A 19430-nucleotide genomic window follows, 5' to 3' on the forward strand; every position below is an offset into this window, starting at 1 on the left:
TCTAGGCAAGACTTCTGGATTGGGTTGCCATGTTCTCCTCTAGGGGATCTTCCCAACTCAGAGATCGAACCTGCATCTTTTGCATTGCAGGTGGATTCTTTACCCACTGAGACACCTGGGAAGCCCATTTATAAGTGATAACATACAGTATTTGTCATTTTTTTGGTCTGACTTTTTCATTAAGCATAATGCCCTCCATGTCCATCCATGTTTTTGCAAAAGGCAAAATTGTATTCCTTTTGTGGCTAAGTTGTATTCCTGGGTGTGTGTGTGTGTGTTCATGCGCAGACACCACAGCTTCTTTATCCATTAATCTGTTGATGGATACTTAGATTGCTTCCATAAATTGGCTATTGTGCATAATGCTGCCATGAACACTGGGATGCATGTGTCTTTTGACACATGCCCCTGTATCATTATTGTAACTTCCCATGTCTTTATGAAATTAGGTGAAGCAGTTACATATCCTGGTCTTGAAGGTGTGTCCTTTTTTAAAAATATATGTGTGTGTGTGTGTGTATATATATATTTATTTATTTATTTATTTGGCTGCACCAGCTCTTAGTTGTGGCACAAGGGTCTTCATTTTTTGTTGTGGCGTGCAGGATTTTTAGTTGTGGCACGTGGGATCTAGTTCCTTGACCCAGGATCAAACCTCAGCCCCCTGCATTGGGAGTGCAGATTGTAACCACTGGACCACCAGAGAAGTCCCCTGAAGATGTGTCTTTATATGGAAACATCCTATGCAGTCTGCGTGTGCCCAGTAGCTTTGGAGGAGAGCCAGTTCTCAGTTGAGCCTGAGCTGCCTCTCTGCTCAGGGTGTGCTGGGAGCCACCCCTTTGGTGGGAGCTGAGACTGAATTTGGAATGTTTAGAGCCAGGTGCCAGCTGGGGCTTCTCCGATGCTCAGTGGCCGTCACTGCCCTCTTGGGACCAGGGCTGGGGCCTCCGGGGGTGGAGCTGGAGCCCCAAGGGAGATGGGTTTCTCCCAGGTGTGATGACAATCTCCATCTCAGTTTAGGATGTGCCTGAGAACTTGAGGATACACTTCTGTACTTGTTTCACGTTTCTCCTGGTGTGCATGCCTTGGTGAGAGGCTGGGCAGAGGAAGGAGGGGTTGACGCCACACCACTAAACTGGCTCAGCCCCCTCCCATGTGTGCCTGAAGACACGTGCTCCAGCAATGCTTGTCTGCCCTGGAGCTAACTTCACTCTCTCCTGTGTGTATGCGCCAAAGGCTCACTGGCAATAGCTGTCTCCACTCTGGTCACAGGTAAGGCAGGGGTCTGAGCTGACCCCAGTTATCTCTAGGTGTGCACACGCTCACTGCAAATGGCAGCTTCTGCCTTAGTGGGGAGCTGCACCAGAGGAAGAGGGGCTGGAGCGAGCCCAGTGGGGGCTCAGCGGTGTGCTGGGATGGTCCCCGCAAGCTGGCCAGAACCCCAGAACTTCTCCACCTGCAGCCTTCACACTGTGATCAGGAGTAAGCAAGTCCATGTGTGCTCTTTCAAGAATGGCAATCTCCCTTTCCTGTAGTCCTTAGTTAACTCCCACTGGTGTTCAGACCAATGCAGAGGGCTTATCTTCCTGGTGTCAGACTCGAGGGCTGGGATGCCTATTATGTGACCGGAACTCCTCACTGCCCAGGGAGGATCCCTGAGCCTGTGATTTCCCCCCTCCTCCTCTGTGCCCCCCACTAGGGGTGCAGGTCTCCACCAGATTGCCTCTCTTCCCTTCTTACCAGGCTGTGGGGGTCTCTCTTTACAGCCTTGGTTGTAGAGGAGCTGTTCTGTTAGTCCCCAGGTTGATTTCAGTGGGAGTTGCTCTATATGTAGTTGTAATTTTGATGTGTTTGTGATGAGAGGTCCAGCAAAAAAAATGTCTAAGCATTCACATTGGGGGCTTATTTCCTCTTTTTGATAATGATTTCATAATTTGTGGGAGGGTAGGGGATTGGATTTTTTCAAAAAGACTTGTATCCTAATGATTTCCAGCAAGTGCCATAAATCTACCTCATATATGACTGTCATTAAACTACTGATCTATTTAAAGCAGGCCTCCTTATTACAGAGGTGGCATCGTCCTCTCACCATTTACACTTGAAGAAGGGACAGAATTAGTCAATTCCCCTTTGATTTCCTTCACAAAGCGGCAGACTTCCTGACCCGTCCTTTTGCTTGTAGATGTAACTCCTCTGACTGTCCCAGCTTTATGCAGATCTTTAATTCTCCAACTTTGTTTAGGCACAAGACCTAAGCTCCTACTCCCCAAACTCTGGTAACTATTAGGTTGGTGCAAACAAAATTGCAGTTTCGGGCTGTAAATTTTGAATCATTGTAACTAGGCTCAAACACACCTTTATTAATCAAAATAGGAACCATTACAATCAGTACATTTTTGCCAATGAGAAGTAAGTTTATTCTTGTAGCATAAAAATCTGTGCTTCGGGATTCAACAAACTCTTGGAAACCATTTTCTGCATCCTGCTGGTTGTGGAAGCGTTTTTCCTGCAAAAAGTTGTCAAGATGCTTGAAGAAGTGGTAGTCCGGTTGGCGAGAGATCAGATGAACATGGCGGATGAGGCAAAACTTGGTAGCCGAATTCATTCAGCTTCTGAGGCCTCAGTTGTGTAACGTGTGGTCACCAACTCCTGCAGCTCACTCAAACTCATCTCCATTGAGTCGGTGATGCCATCCAGCCATCTCATCCTCTGTCGTCCCCTTCTCCTCCTGCCCCCAATCCTTCCCAGCATCAGGGTCTTTTCCAATGAGTCAACTCTTTGCATGAGGTGGCCAAAGTATTGGAGTTTCAGTATAAACAACCACATTTATTTAAGAATGTATTCTGATATCAAATGACAAATTTCAACAATGCAAAAACTGCAATTACTTTTACACCAACCTAATATAGTTCATCCTTGGAGAGGAAAGGCCTTCATATGCAGCAGTATATTTGTGGCTCAAGTTTATGTATCCTTTTTCCCCATTTCCCCCCCCAGACTTTAGGGATTTTCCATATTTTCTAATTTACATGTAATAAATGCATATACGTACGTATATAGCTCAACAAATTTTGAATATTTATGCATATTACCATTATGTAAACCGATTTATAGAATACTTCCATCATTCCAGAAAGTTCTCTCATGCTCATTTCCACCCTATGCTCATCCAGAGGTTACCACCCTAGTTTTGTTTTGCCTGTCCTTGAACTTGAAATAATGTATCAAGCTTTCTTTGTTCAACACTTTTTAGACTTATCCCTGTTCTACCAGAAATTCACTTTCTAAAATTGCAGACTGATATCTCAGTGTATGTTAGTTGTTGTGTCCAACTCTGCAACCCCATGGACTGCAGCCCCCAGGCTCCTCTGTCCATGGAATTCTCCAGGCAAAAATACTGGAGTGGGTTGCCATTTTCCTTTCCAGGGGATCTCCCCAACCCAGGGATCAAACCTGGGTCTCCTGCATTGCAGGCTGCTGCTTCTTTACTATCTGAGCCACCAGGAAACCCTTAAATATACCTTTATTTTGATTATTCACTAATCTGTGGATGGGTATTTGGGTAGTTCCCAGTTTGGAACTATGAGAATATTCTTGCACAAATCGTACTGTGGGTACAAGCCTTTGTTTCTTTTGGTTGTATCTGTGGAAGTGGAGTCAGTGAGTAAGCGTATATTTACCTTTATGAGGAGCTGGCAAGCTGTATTCCAAGGTGACAATATCAAGACGCTTGCACAGTTGCTCCACATTCTCACTATTCAGCAGGTATGCAGTGCTGTTTCCTTCTGGTTTCATTTTGTTCTCTGATGTTGGGCTTCTTTTCCTGTGCTAATTGTACATCAGGACAGCTTCTGTGAAGTGTGTATTCAAGTCACTGATTTTTATATTGTGTTGCTTTTGCAATGGCTCTTAAAACTTGTTTTCCTGTGTACAAATCCTTTGTCATTTGTATGTATTACAAATATCTTCTCCTTGGCCATAGCTTGCCTTTTCACTTTAATAGCGTCTTCTTGATGAGAAAGGCTTAATTTTGGTAAAGTTTATTTTTTTGATCACACTGTGTGGTATGTAGGCTTTTACTTCCCTGATTAGGGATGAAACCCATCAGTGGAAGCACAGCCGTAGCCGCTGGACCACCAGGGAGTCCCGTGATTTTGGTTACATTTATCAGTTTTTATCTTTTACGGTTAACATCTCTTGTGTCCTGAAGTATCTGCCTATTCTAAGAGTCATGGAGATATTCTGTTTCCCTCCAGGAGATCTGCTCTACCCTCTCATTCATTTAGATCTGTGATCCATTCTGAGTAAGTGTAGGTTGTGTGAAAGCATCAGTGTTTGGTGTTTTCTCATTATCTCATGGGTATCATTATTCCAGCTCCAAATGAAAACACTCCCCCCTTACTTACTGAATTGTTTGTTGAAAAGTCAGTAATGATTGTGTGGATCTATTTCTAGAGTCTGTTCCATCCACTGATCTATTTGTCCTAACTTTAGTATCACACTCTCTTCATTTCTGTAGCTCTAAAGCAAGTCACACAATCAAGTAGTATAAAGTCTTCCAACTTTTTTTTCTTCCTTCTTCATGATTTTCTTGGCTCTTTTGGGTCTATTCCATTTCCATATATACATTTCGGAGAAGGCAATGGCACCCCACTCCAGTACTCTTGCTTGGAAAATCCCATGGACGGAGGAGCCTGTTAGGCTGCAATCCATGGGGTCGCTAAGAGTCGGACATGACTGAGCGACTTCACTTTCACTCTTCACTTTCCTGCATTGGAGAAGGAAATGGCAGCCCACTCCAGTGTTCTTGCCTGGAGAATCCCAGGGACGGGGGAGCCTGGTGGGCTGCCGTCTATGGGGTCGCACAGAGTCGGACACGACTGAAGCGACTTAGCATAGCATAGCATAGCATATATACATTTGCCAGTTTCTACAAGAAAGCCTCATATTTTAACATCATTGATTCTGTAGATCAATTTGTGGCCAACCGAGATCTTAACAGTATGTAGTTTTTCAATCTGTGAACATATTGATTAGTTTTCTGTAGAAACTAAAGTATTCTAGTTTCTCTCTGCAGTGTTTTGTAGTTTTCTGGGTAGAAGGCTTGTACATCTGTTAATTGCTTTTAAGGTATTTGACTTCTTCGATGATAAACTGCATATTTAAAGTTTAATTCTCAATTGTTTGTGGCTAGTGTATAGACAGTACAACTGAGTTGCCTCACGTCCCCCAAAACTGGTAGTTCTGGTAGGTTTATCAAGCACACTTCAAGAAATCAGACAGTATGAGCAGTGTTATAAGACATCTGATTTTCCAGAGTAAAAAGGGATTCACCTTTTGTATACCTTTTTTCACAGTTATCACCTCAGAAATACTACCTTCTTTCTGATTTCCTTCTCCTTTGAAGAATATGTAGTTCTGGATTTAAATTTTTTCTTGGTATAGTTCTTGAAAAATGGAGACAGCACCAAATCTTTACAGAGGAACCTTTGTTTTTCAAATGAATGTAGAACAGGGAAATGAGGACATGGCCTACATGCTGCCTCTTATTTGCAGAATGGTGAACAAAGTACTATTTTTCAAGATCCCAATTAGACCAGAAAGACATATTAAAATGGGTTGGGACTAGAGTAGGGTGAACAGATTTGTGAGATTTGAATTATCCTTAACTGTCACATTTATGAATTATTCACTGTCAATAATCAAATCTTTTCATTGTCTTTTTCATTCATTCCTTTCTTCCCAATTTAATTTACAACAGTGAGTACCACACTGCCTAATCTACAAATAGCTATAAACAATAGGGATCCATTTTTAACTTCAAATAAAACCAATATAAGGCACAACTATTCAGGAATATTTTATATTTTTCAAAGTATTTAGGAATTCTTTAATTAGAAAAATAAAGGCAATGGGATTATCTATCAGGTTCTAAAAGTACCCATGAATGAAATCACTCACATCCCCCTCTTAAAAAAAAACACAACACAACCTTAAATCACATTGTTGATAAGTTTTCTTACAGTAAGAAATAAGACCAACCTACACTAGGTACAAAATCCTGAAATTCTGAGCATGAAAATAATTTACTGATTAGACATCCGATTTATTCAAGCATAAGGCCTACCAAAGAGAGAATGAACACAGCTCATGGAGTAGGGGAAAAACCCCAGCCAGCACTTGCTTTATCTCAGATTTCCTGGGGACAGAATTTACGCATTCTGTACTACAGCTTCACTCTACAGCGGTCACATGTGCTTGGTATTAACTTGAATATGGTATGAGAAACTTTCTGCACACTCAACTCGGCAAGTATCATTAGTGATGCAACTTTCAGAAACAGTCTTAGGCACAAGAAATAGCACTGCCTGCAGTGAGAGTCTCTGATAAAGAAAAGAATATCATTAAATATAATCTTACAAATAGGAAGGAAAATACATGTAATTTTTGCCAACGGATTGCCTCACATACCAGGAAAAATGTTACAATTAGATTTTCTTTCCATGAGATTAAAACACTAATTTAAATTGATACTAAACTTTTAATTGATCCTCAGGTTATCTTGTATTTAAAACTGGAACAAGAAAACCGATTTACCCTAAGTGGAATTTAGGGAAGAAATGCAGGCCTAATAATATGGAATAATAGCTGCACTTCTTTGGTTAACTCATTAAAAAATGCCAATTAAACATTTTCAGTCGGATTTTATTAAAAAAAAAAAAAAGCAGCAGATCAACATTACAATTCAAGAACCTAATCTAAATATGCACTTGACAAAGAAGCACATCCAAATATGGAGTGAAAAAATTTTTCCAAAAACCATCAAACGTATCATCTCCAAATACATCACTTCTGCAGGCCTTTTGTTGAGTGGAATCATAAACAAAAACAGAAGATTTATTGCTGTGAAAACAAATCTGTAGTACAGTAGTATGAATCTTGGGTGTTAAGTAAGCATAATCAGTTGAATCAAGTTAGGAAGTTGAAACTCTAATAAGAAATTTGTGTGTGTGTGAGCAAAGTCTGTAAGCCAGTTGACCCAAGAGCAACTGAGATATCTAACTTGTTCACCAAGACCAGACACCACTTTAAATCTCCATTTTTTGAAGGCAATTAAAAATTACAATTCCAACAGCCCACAAACCAAAAAAAAAAAAAAAACCTGTAGAAAGCAATTAAAACTACGTTCAAAGAGCCACTTTTTTCAGCTCAATTTCAGCACCCCAAGGAAAAAAAAAACATCCATGACTATCACAGATGAAAACAGAATGAATGTCATTGGAATCAGTTATTTTTCCCCACTGAGGTATAAAATCTATATAGAAATTTGATACTATACTATAACAAATTGTACTTTTCATAGTTCTGTTTTAATTTCCTTTAAACCCTGTTTAATATAGTTTGTTTTTTAAATTGTAAAAATGTTTTCATGATTCTGAATCTGGTTCCAGTTCATTTATTTTTATATCAGTATTTAATATACTGGCTACCAGTTCTAATCAGAAAAAAAATCTTAGACGTCTCTTCATTATGACAGCACAGTCAGCGGAACTCACTGCTGTGCACGCAAACCATAAAAGGCGCAGCTCTCTGGAAAGCACAGTTCGCAGACTGTTTCAGTCTGAGTATTCTTTACGAGGATTCTTGATGACCGACTCTTTCAATCTTGTAAACATCAGTGTGCACAGTCTCGCTACTACGTAGTTGCACGTCCTGGGACAGGAAGGCTGGTTCACAGCTAGTGGAAGCGAGGGCAGTCTATAAAGTTTTAATGGCTGATAAACCTTACATCCTGCAGAAGGAAAGCACTTTTCCTTTTTTTGCTACTTAAGAATGTGGCAGAAATGTATGCTGAGGTAGCCCAGTCAGTCCTTACGTTTTCCTTTTTTTGTAAATTTGGTCTCAGAATATTTCTGGAAGGGTGACGTTCCGAAGAAGCCACTGCTGGGATCGGCTTCCGCTGCAGTCTCTGATGCTGGGCACCTGGCTGTCCTCGTCTGTGGCTTTGTCCAGGCACTGGTTACTGTTCACATGCTGCAGGGTCAATTTCTGAAAGAGACAGGGAACAAGTCTTAATGTGAACGTGGAAAACAGAAGCCAAAGCACCTCCGACACCTTATTTGTGATTATGAAGTTCCTCTGTAGAAAAGTGTTTGTTTTGCAATATGAAATAGATTATTTAAGACACTGGAGGAATGTATCTATGTTAAAGACAGCAACGCTGGGGGGAGGCATGGGGACTACAGTGGATTATGCTAGAGCTGCGATCAGATGACCTCAATTCTAAATCCCAATTCTGCCGTAAGCTCTGCAATACTGTGGGAAAATCCCTTTTTGTGCTTTGATTGCCTTAAAAAAAAAAAAAAAAGATCTTATTAGTGATTCCCAATTTAGGATCCTCTGTTTTCCAAAAGGCATTTCAAAACTGCTTCATTTTCCCATGAGAAGGCTGTTCAAACTTTAAGTTCTTGGAAACTCAGGTCTTTCTGAAGACTTAACTCATAAGATTTATAAAACAGTCTTTAATAAGTGGCTGACAGATGTGACTATGTATCTTCCTCTCTACTTGTCTGCGTTCCAGACCTGATGCTATCATGTTGATTTTTAGGAAAATTAAAAAAAAATAAAAAAGGACAGATGGGCATTAAGAGACACATACTGACCATACTAATCAATATGATACCAAACCCTGGTCAGGTGAAGAACTCCAAAGCAACTATGTAGGAAAGCTAATTACTTTACAATCTTGTGGTGGTTCTGCCATACATTGACACGAATCAGCCACGGGTGTACATGTGTCCCCCATCCTGAACCCCCCTCCCACCCCATCCCTCTGGGTTGTCCCAGTGCACTAGCTTTGAGTGCCCTCCGTTTCATGCATCGAACCTGGACTGGTCATCTATTTCACATGTGGTAATAGACATGTTTCAGTGCAAATCATCCCACCCTTGCCTTCTCCCACAGAGTCCAAAACTCTGTTCTATATATCTGTGTCTCTCTTGCTGTCTTGCATATAGGCTATCATCGTTACCATCTTTCTAAATTCCATATATACGTGTGTTAATATACTGTATTGGTGTTTTTCTTACAAGGCCTCTTTTGTACCTATTTGAACTTCAAACAAAGCAAAACCTGATGACTGTCTACAACACAGCTATCTTAGCTTTCAGTCATTTCTTCTGTGTTGTGGCCCAAGCAGAAGTTGACAAAGGGCAGTGCACATTCGCAGATGTCACAGTTTACTATCAACACTGACTTCAGGATTAGACACTTAATCCTTATAAATGCTTCAGTAAGACCTGGAAGAGTCAGCATGGCTGTGGCTGGTTTTACTTTTATACACATGCTGTGTAGTTTATGGGTTGAGGGGATGGGCTCTGCAGACATTGCTAGAGTGAACCCCAGATTTGTCACATACCAATGACACACCCCAAAGCAAAAACCTGAGCCCCAGGTTCCTTATCGATGAAATGGGGAGACATACTTCTCAAGGTGTGAAGAAACATTAAGACAGTGTGCAGAGAGCGCGGCCAGCTCAGAGTCGCTCGCTGTCAGAACGTTCCACAGCGTTCTGAGCAGCTGCGGACGGTCTGGCAGCCCTGAGAGCCGAAGGTCCCCACACATACCACTGCTCCCAAGGCCTTTGGTCGTGTGTAGGACGAAAACAGAGCACTTTAAAAAGAACCCCTCAAACATTCCACAGGCCCTTCAAAGGGTGGCCACCTTCATCAGGCCCATTGTCAGTATTAATAAAAGTAAAAAAATGCATTATTTCACTTATTTAGAATCATTAAAATAAGCTTGTTAACAAAGAGGTTATTGATCCATACTGGGTATTTAACTACTCAAAATTAAGACAGAATCCCCATAATTTCAGGGGGCTGCCACTCCCTTCAGGAGACCTGGCTGCTGACCGCAGGACAGAGTTCTGGGGCTCGTGGTCACTGTACCATCATCTGCACAGAAAAAGGCAGTGGACTAACTGAACCTCTGAAAGGAGGATTAAGCTATAGTTATCACTGCATAAAAAATCTGCTGCTCCCTGCCTCTAAATGCAACTGTGATAAAATCTACATTTTCATTCCAGAAAGGACAGGTACAAGCAGTCAAAGCAAAAAGAGCCAAGTATCATAAACTCTGCAATATGTAATATAAACAAGACTTAAAAGATGTCAGAATATACATATTTAATAAAAGACAGTATGGTATCATGCAAAGAATCCTTGTTCAAGAATCCCAGGTCTGTCTGAGATCTGGTAGCACTGTTTACCTGCTGGGTGACCCTGGGCAATTAATTTCTATTCCGGGCTTCAATATTTGCATGTATTAAACAAGGTCCTGAGTTTTACTTCTAGGATTCCTTTGAAATCTAAGATTTCACAACTTTAGGTTTAGATGATACACTACTGACGTAAATGTTATTTTTCCAGATTGCTATTTTCAACTGGAGGCAGAACTCTGACGGGCCGTCTGTGCAGTAAGCCAAGTCGTGAGAGCCCTGCTACAGCCTAACTCCTCCTCTGCCCAGTTCTGCCATCTCCCTTTTCACAGGTGTTGATCTAAAGAGTGCTCCCTAATAAACATCCTGAACGCTAAGCTTGACCTCAGAGTAGAGCCTGCCTCCGAGAAAACCCAGCCTGCTTGCAAAATGCTCCAGGGGTTTTTAAAACTTTACACTGGTAACTGGTTCTTTCAAAGTATCATAAATCAACTCAAGCACCTTAATTTCTAATCAAACATTTGCTTTTTGAAAAACCGTTGTCGTAGACTGTATAGGTTATACACAGTCTGCCAAAAGCCATTCCCACACGCTGCCTCCCGGCTACATCATACCATAAAGACTGGAAAAGCAAATGCCTGCTTTTCCAGCCTCTCACTCTGAGAAGTAGTTCTAGCCCGTGAGACCTAGCAAAGACCGCTGTGGAGGATCCAGGAAAAGCTTTGGCTTTCCTGATAAAGAGGAATTCAAGGAGCAGCATACCAGTCATCTTTTCTTCTTGCCTTGATCTGGGAGTGACACCTTCTAGTGGCCACAAGAAAACGGCCAAGAATATTGCTGCAATGTTACCCCTGACAGCACTGTGTCACTGAATCCACATCAGAAGCCACTTACCTCCAGACTTAAGGGAAAAAACCCACTATTTGTTCATGCTACTATAAATAGGTTTCTGTTACCTATTTAAATATACTCCCATTTTTCAATGAACATATACAATTGGGAGGCTTCTAAAAATATTTTGGTTTCATGATGACTGTGGGGTGCCACTGGTATTCACTGTCTGGAGTCAGAGATGCCATATATCCTGCAGTACCTGGGGCGGCTACACCCAACGTGGCAGCAGCATGCACCATAGAAAACTCCAGAACAGAATATTCAGTCCATTTCCAACAGTCATATTAACTGAGCTACTGTACGCATACATACATATACGTGTGTGTGTGTGTGTGTGTATATATATATATAAACTGTAGTTTGATACTGTGAAGGGAGACCCAGGAATTATAAAACATGGTCTCTGTCCTCTAGGATCCAACTAATAGAGGAGAAAAAGACTGATAGACAAATATTAAGGTTGGTGCAAAAGTAACTGTGATTGCATTGTTGAACTTTATTTGTTATGAGAATACAATCTTTTTAAAGCACACTTCTTGCTCTGTTTGCTAATGGCTTATTACTTGCTGTGTATTTTATATTATTCTAGAATAGGGAGATGATATTAGACAAAAAGCAGATTCAGGCGATTTTCTTAATCAAGTTCAAAATGGGTTGTAAAATAGCACAGACAACTTGCAACATCAACAAGGCATTTGGCCCAGTAACTGCTAATGAACATATAGTGTAGTGATGGTTCAAGAAGTTTTGCAAAGGAGACAACAGCCTTGAAGAGGAATGCAGTGGCTGGCCATCAGAAGTTGATGACACCAATTGAGAGGATCATTGAAGCTGATCCTCTTAACAACTACATGAGAAGCTGCTGAAGAAAATGATGACCATTCTATGGTCGTTCGGCATTTGAAGCAAAGTGGAAAAGTGAAAAAGCTCAATAAGGAGTGCCTTCATGAGCTTACCGCAAATCAAAAGAAGTTATTTTGAAGTGTCTTTTTCTCTTATTCTATGCAACAACGACATTTCTTGATCAGATTGGGAAGTGCAATGAAAAGTGTATTTTATATGACAATTGGAGATGACCAGCTCAGTGGCTGGATCGAGAAGAAACTCCAAAGCACTCCCCAAAGCCAAACCTGCACCAAAAAAAGGTTATGGTCACTGATTGGTGGTCTGCTGCCGGTCTGATCCACTTCTTTCTGAATCCTGGCAAAACCATTACATCTGAGACGTATGCTCAGCCCATGATGAGAGGCACCGAAAACTGCAACACCCGCAGCCAGTATTGGTCAACAGAAAGGGCCCAATTCTCCATGACAACGCCTGACCACACGTTACACAACTGAGGCCTCAAAAGCTGAATGAACTCGGCTACCAAGTTTTGCCTCATCCGCCATGTTCATCTGACCTCTCGCCAACCGACAACCACTTCTTCAGGCATCTCGACAACTTTTTGCAGGGAAAACACTTCCATAACCAGTAGGAGGCAGAAGATGCTTTCCAAGAGTTTGTTGAATCCTGAAGCATGGATTTTTATGCTACAATAAACTTATTTCTTATTGGCAAAAATGTGTTGATTGTAATGGTTTCTATTTTGATTAATAAAGATGTGTTTGAACCTAGTTGTAATGTTTTAAAATTCACAGTCTGAAACCGAAATTACTTTTTCACCAACCTAATAACTACAGAGAAGCACAAAATCACAGGGGTCAGAAACAATTATAATTAAGACAGAGCTAATTTCTGGCTGAGGGTGATGTCAACTCTGGGCCCTCAAGAACAGGTGGGATCTGTCAGGCACAGGGACTAGCCTGACCTTAAATATAAAGTAGGGAAGAACTGGATATGGTCAGGGAATAGCTGGTCGAAGATGAAAGTAGACCACGATTTGTATGCGACAAGTATAAGGAGAAAAGACAGCCAAAGTCAAAACTTGGTTTGGATCTCATTTAAGGGGTAGGATGAAGCAGTAGAGTCGAGCAAGCCGAAGAGAGAAAGCTATTTGAGAAACTGAACAGTAGTGCATCTACAGGCAACAGGAAGAGGATTTTAAAAAAGTATCTGCTTAGCAGTCATAAATGCTATAGAGAAGTTAAGCACAAGAGATGAAAAAGCTCTGGCTTTGTATCCAGGAGCTGTTTCTGCGGTGTCAGGCCAAGGCAGGAGCCAGGGTTGAAGAAGCAGGGGCCTGAGTGTCAGCCATTCACTTGCCGTCATACAACACAAGAGAAGAGTAGGATGGTATGTAGAAAACGAAGTAGCAACAAAGTCTGTCCCAATGTGAAGAGAAGAAAGCCAGTGCTGGGAGCAGAAGAGAAACAACCAGAGAAACCCATCTGGAAGATGCCGGCTCCAGAACGGGAGAGCACAAGCATCAGCTGGGAGGTTAGTTGGGTACGAGGAGCAGAAGGGAGGTTCACTGGAGAGGCTCTGAGTCCTCTCTGTGAGCACCACACACGGGTGCTGCAGAGGGGGCGCAGCTCCAGAGGGGGCGCAGCTCCAGAGGAGAGCAAAGATAAAGTCACTGACAAACAGGAGGAGCCAGAGAATTTCATTAATGAAACCTACATGTTTCATTCAGTAATTCTAAAAGCCTCCTTACTGTTCCACTGCCTCCACACTGGACGGCAGAGCTTGAGGACACACAGGGGAGAGTGACTGTAGTAACACGAGGACCCAGGACTGGCGTCAACACTAGTTTAACTACTGGACAGATTACAACATGTGTGCTTTTTAATTTACATTGCTTTTCCTGTCAATTTTGGGAGTATAAGAACAATTTGATTTATAGTATGCAGACTCCATAAGAATTCATTCTTTCAGGTATAAAGTACTTTATATAGTATACACCCTTTGACACACAATTTTATTACTATATTTATTCCTATTTTCAACTGCAATGTAACTTACCACCGGGTCATACTCCCAAAGCTGGTTGCCTTTTAGGTGGTGGCATTTGAGCATTGTGACTGGGCCATTAAGTTTGGAGACATCCAAGCAAAGGTCATCTGTTCTAATTTCTTTGTTGGCAGTGTAAGAGAAAACCTGATAAACAAAAATGCACGTATAAGCTTTCACAGCACAGTAAGTTAGTGTTTTATGTACCCAAGGATCTGGCAGGGAAAAAACAAGTATTGAAAATAAATGCTTTTTGAACTTTTATTAGTATAATAGAGAATAAATGATTCAGAAAAGCCACCACTATTTTTGCAGAGGAGAAGAAAAAATGACCTTAAGTTCTCTGTATACACTGAGTTTATTGTCAAGGGTTGTCATCTGTTTGACTAAAAAGGGCAAAATAAATCTCATGTACAACAATGTAAATATGGTTCTCACAAAGGGCCATTTACAAATGTTTCACTTTAAAAACAGTCATTAGATTGAAGGCTCCATTCTTCTAAAGGTCTTTATTATTTGCTCTTTAGAGGTAGGAAAATGTTTCCTGAATGATATCATGAGACAAAAAGGGAAGATTAAAACAAATCCAAAAAGTATCACTTTAAAGCTTTACTAAAATACTCACCTGATTACCTCCCATACCATGACAGTTAAAAATTCCAACTTTTTCATTCTCTTTTCTAGCCATGTTATCTAGACACTGATTTGTTTCCACATTTCGTATCTAGGGGAAAATGAATAATGAAAACACCACGAGTTAGAGAGGTTCACTAGACAGACACATACAGATCTACACACACACTAAAATTGATTCAAACTTCCCACTAAATCTTTAATTCCTGAGGCAAGGTCTATGAGTTGAGAGCAGGGGGAACATCATGGCCTAAAGATTCTGTGGTCTAAAAAGCTCTTAACTATTTATATAATAATTTTTGTGTTTCAAGGAGAAATCCTTTAAGTTCTTATTTCTTTCATCCCAAGCTGTTCTTCTGGAATTTGTATTTAACTCAGTAAGCTCCACTTTGCCTAATAATTTTAAAGCAGTGTCCCTGTGGACACTGTTTGCCACCATGATAAGGGAGCAGTACTTTTGTTAACTACTTTGATGACTTCTTAGGAGATTAAAGGTGGGTATTTTCTAAGCAAAGAACCTAGAACTTGGCTTGACTGGGAAGCCTAAGCACACTGCAGTGCAAACACCACTCTTCTGTTAGATGTTTGTCAATTACTGTAAAAAGCTGAATCAGTCATCAGAATTAGGAAGAATATTTTAAGCTCTGTTCCTTGATATTTGTTTCTCTCTGAACCACAGTAGTTTAAAAGCATATGGCAAATTAATGGACATTTGTAAAGTCCCAAATCTATTCTCATACATTAGCAGGTAAGCCAGAAGAGAAATGTGGGACAAACTATATGTTATGTAGATGGAAAGTTGTGTGTGATAGATAACGTGGCAGTAAAGCTAAAACCACAAATAACTCATTTATTTTCATAAACATGTGCTGTCTACATATTATTCTATTTTAATAAGGCATTAACAAGTCCAGATGCATTTTTTTTTTTTAAAGATAGAGTAGTCTAAGTATGAATAACTATTATTCCCAGAGGGTCAGAAGAAGAACTGGGGCTTTGGCCTAAGAGAGGGCCTCAGTTTAAGTCCAAATAATCCAGACCCTCTGAGGACAATTTCCTAAGAGTGACTAGTCAGCTCTATGCTGAGGCTGGGTGAGACAGGGCATCCATGTACCTATTCTGGAGTCCAGCACAGAGTGGACTCAAATGGTAATAATCTGCACTGCTGCCTTATCACCAGTCTCCTCCATCTGGCTATTCCATCAAAACCTCAAACTCAGTTCAAGCAAATACAGGATTTTCCAAATCTTTAATGCTAACATTTCTTTACCTGAACATTTTAACATAACCCTGCCACTCCTGCCTCTGAGGAGACTCCTGGGTATAACATATCACATCAGTCTCCAGGAATTCTTTTACTGCATAATACACATAATCTTTTTATCCATTATTTTAAAACAGAAACCTATTACCTCACAAGTAGATTTTATAAAAGGTTTTATACTTAGATACAAATATGCATGAAAGACATCTTTCTGTACCTCAGTGGATAGGCAATTAATACTTGATGATCACAGCTCTCTTACGTGACAAAAACTTTAGTTCCAATTTTGACAAGATGAGTCTTTATCTCATCTATCCATATAAATTGATTATTTCCTTATACTGTTGAAAAGTTACCAATCCCCAGTCCTACATTTTCTTCAATTTTTTTCCCTCCACATATAGACACAGAGGCTTCCGAAGACAGGTGGTAAATGTCACAGAAATGATGAGGGAAGAACCAACATCACTGTCAGCTTCTCCCTCTCACATGAGATGATTTTTTGGTTAAATACTTACCTTTTACCAAACTGAATATGAATCAAAATTTTAAAAGTACAATTCTCCCCAAGTGTAACTGGACTTCCTATCACTCTGTAACTATATCAACTTAAGCGATGTTGTTACCGTAACTGATGTTGCTAACAATTACAGCAAATAAAATACACTTACTCTGCACTAGGCATTGTTCTATGAGTTTTACCTGTAACATCTTCTACTATTTCATCCATTTCTAAGAACATTTCTGGACTGTTTTCTGACATAAGAGATCTGGGCCTCCATCCCTTGAGACTACTACTAACAACTAGATGTGAGAAGTAGAGTTCTCCAAGGATTGGAAACCACGGCTTCCCAACACCTGTCTTGGTGACAATGAACTCTGATCAGCAAGAAGTGGCCCCACTAAGACCGGTGGTCAGGGACTGAGTGGTCAGTCCACTGCAAGGGCTTGATGGCACTGCTCCAAAAAAGCATAGGGGAAGCCTCGCACACTCAGTGAGAAAGCACTTCTGTAGAAGGGCAGCTGTGATGCTTGGTCCCTGGGCAGAGAGGATTCTGTCGGGCTTAACATGTAGGTGGCATCTCTGAGCTGCTCTCCAGGCAGTTTTTCCATATGCTAATTGCTAGAGAAGACACTTTTCAGGGAATATCCTCTTCCTCTGTAGGAACACATGTGGGCTACCTCACCTATGGAGTGTGCGAGATGATTTTTTGAGGACATGAAAAACCAGGATGACTAAGGGTGAGTTTTGGGAACAGTTCTATCCTTTATGATGTCAAGAGGCAGTAGATCATTTATTTAATCGGCTGGTTTGGTGGGAGTTAATTTTCGAGCCTTTGGAAGAAGAAAAAATTAGGGACAAACATTTTTAAAGAAGTGCTGGATTAGATGTTCAAAACTGTAATTCCATATACAGCCTTAAGGCTATGTAACCAGTCATCTGCTCTCCAGTGAACTATGGAAGGTAGAAACGGTGGTGATATGTACTTGTTTCAATGTTCATACTAGAATAGAAATAAGTACCAGACTTGTTTACTCAAAATTTGACACTTAAAATCATAATGATATCTGAAGTATGCGGTTGGGGGCAATGGCCACACTTTCAAGGTTTCTGGAGGCAGATGGGTAGGTGTGAGAGCTTAGGGTTGGGGGAAGTGCAGGGCTGGGTCTCATTACTAGCCATGTGACCTTGGCAGGTCAGTATTCTAAGACAGTGATTCCCAAAACTACGACTTGCACAACAGTATCTGCCATTAAACAAAGGATTTTGTGATCAAGTCTGTTTAGGAAATACTGGATTAACATCACCAACTCAATGGACATGAGTTTAAGCTCTGGGAGTTGGTGACGGACAGGGAAGCCTGGCATGCTGCAGTCCATGGGGTCACAGAGAGTCAGACATGACTAAGTGACTGAAGTGGATTAACAAATTTAAATAGATTTTCTTTACTGAACAACTTCTCAAAACCTTTTAATAGACTCTTGGTAGGGGTGGGGACTGAAGGTACAGAAGAATGTAAGATATAAAGAGCAGCAATTCCTAAATATTTTTGGCCATAAAATCCACCTCTCCTCCCCTATCCCTTGCCTTTCTAATGGGCACCTTGAGAGACATCAGACATCAGCAGAAGTTGCTGTAAAATCTCATTTTCTCATTTGTAAGCGAGGTAACAGACACAGACCCAGAAGAAACCGACACCCAGTAGGCCCACAATAGCTACTGATTTTCCTTCCTTAGCTTAGGTGTACACGGCTGTTACTAAAATGTTATTTTCCACCTTACAAGTTGATGATTGTGAATGAAACCGGGCAAGAAATCAGAGCCTCAGTTTCTCGGTTTCTGCTACAGTCTCCTCCAGAATTCTGGCACCTCATTAGCGGGGACAGTGTAAGCAATTAAAGGTATTTGGGGATCTACTACTAAGGAATCTAGACTTCCTTTTTCACTCTCTCCCGTGAGAGTCATGAGTAACACTGGTTAGACATGAGGAAGAGTATGAGTGTCAGTGGTTATAAGCACAAGCTCTCGCGCCAGACTGCTTGTGTTCAAACCCTGTCTCTTCCATTTTGTGGCTGTGCCTGAGCCATGCTGCTTAAACCATTTCTCTGTGCCTTAACTGACTGACCCGTAAAGTGGGGGATAATAGCACCTATCTCAAAGTGTTGGGAAAATGAGTTAATATTCATAAAGCATCAGACTGGTGCTTGACATAAAGTTCATGCTCAGAAAATTTTAGGGTGCAAAAGCAAATGGTCAGTCCTTAGCACTGGTTAAACTGTAAAAGACTGGATTATTTGCTTTCTGTGGCTATTTAGACAGTTCAACTCCTGCATTAACAATGATTAGATATCACCATGAAACATATTTATTCAGTTTCAGGTTCTACCAGAGCTGTAATTACAGAGCGGGATTTTATGAACCCAGACACACTAAATGTACACCTTCTGATTTCTCCTTCTGCTCTAAAATCCTTGACTTCAGGTTTCCTTGGGCCCTTATAAGATGACAAGTGATCCTTGATGGGCTAGGTTCTAGTCTCTGGGGAAGGAAAGCTCACACAGGAGGAGCTATGATCACAAGCACAAGTGCCCTGCTGCACTGTGGTGGGTGCTTATAAACAACCCCAGTCCCCACACCAGCACTTCACCCAGGACAGCGTGGCCTGGCATGAAGGGCATAAGTGCTTAAAACCAGCTGTTACTAAGGCAATAACAAGCAGGCCAGAGAGGGTAAAATCTGTTCTTTATACACAAAGCCAGCTGGCAAGAGGCAGGTAAAAGGCAAGCCTGCCTTGGCAATCAGCTACTGTGGGTTAGACAAGTGGCTCTTTGTAATACGCCTATATTCTGGCCTAGCTAACAATGCCTAAGTGTTGTCCAAAACTGGGTCGGTTCAAAGAAAGAAAAGAAAAAAAAAGCTCCTCAAAAGTTGCTGTGCTGTGCTAAGTCCCTTCAGTCATGTCTGACTCTTTGCCACCTTATGAACTGAAGCCTGCCAGGCTCCTCTGTCCATGGGATTCTCTGGGC

General features: G+C 41.1%; 1 protein-coding gene across 3 annotated transcripts in view; it reads right to left on the reverse strand.

Annotated features, from left to right (window-relative positions):
• Window positions 1-6689: 6689 nt before the first annotated feature.
• The window catches only part of GALNT1 (polypeptide N-acetylgalactosaminyltransferase 1), a 123237-nt gene continuing 110496 nt past the window's right edge, over window positions 6690-19430 (reverse strand). For all 3 annotated transcript variants that reach the window (XM_070361985.1, XM_070361984.1, XM_070361983.1), the window contains 3 exons: window positions 14631-14729; window positions 14018-14152; window positions 6690-8049 (listed from right to left, as the gene is read on the reverse strand). In XM_070361985.1, the coding sequence (XP_070218086.1) occupies window positions 7903-8049; window positions 14018-14152; window positions 14631-14729 (381 nt within the window). In that variant the 3' untranslated portion in view covers window positions 6690-7902. The remainder of the gene's footprint in view (window positions 8050-14017; window positions 14153-14630; window positions 14730-19430) is intronic.

Source organism: Bos mutus, chromosome 24, assembly GCF_027580195.1.
Source record: "Bos mutus isolate GX-2022 chromosome 24, NWIPB_WYAK_1.1, whole genome shotgun sequence".
Taxonomy (NCBI): domain Eukaryota; kingdom Metazoa; phylum Chordata; class Mammalia; order Artiodactyla; family Bovidae; genus Bos; species Bos mutus.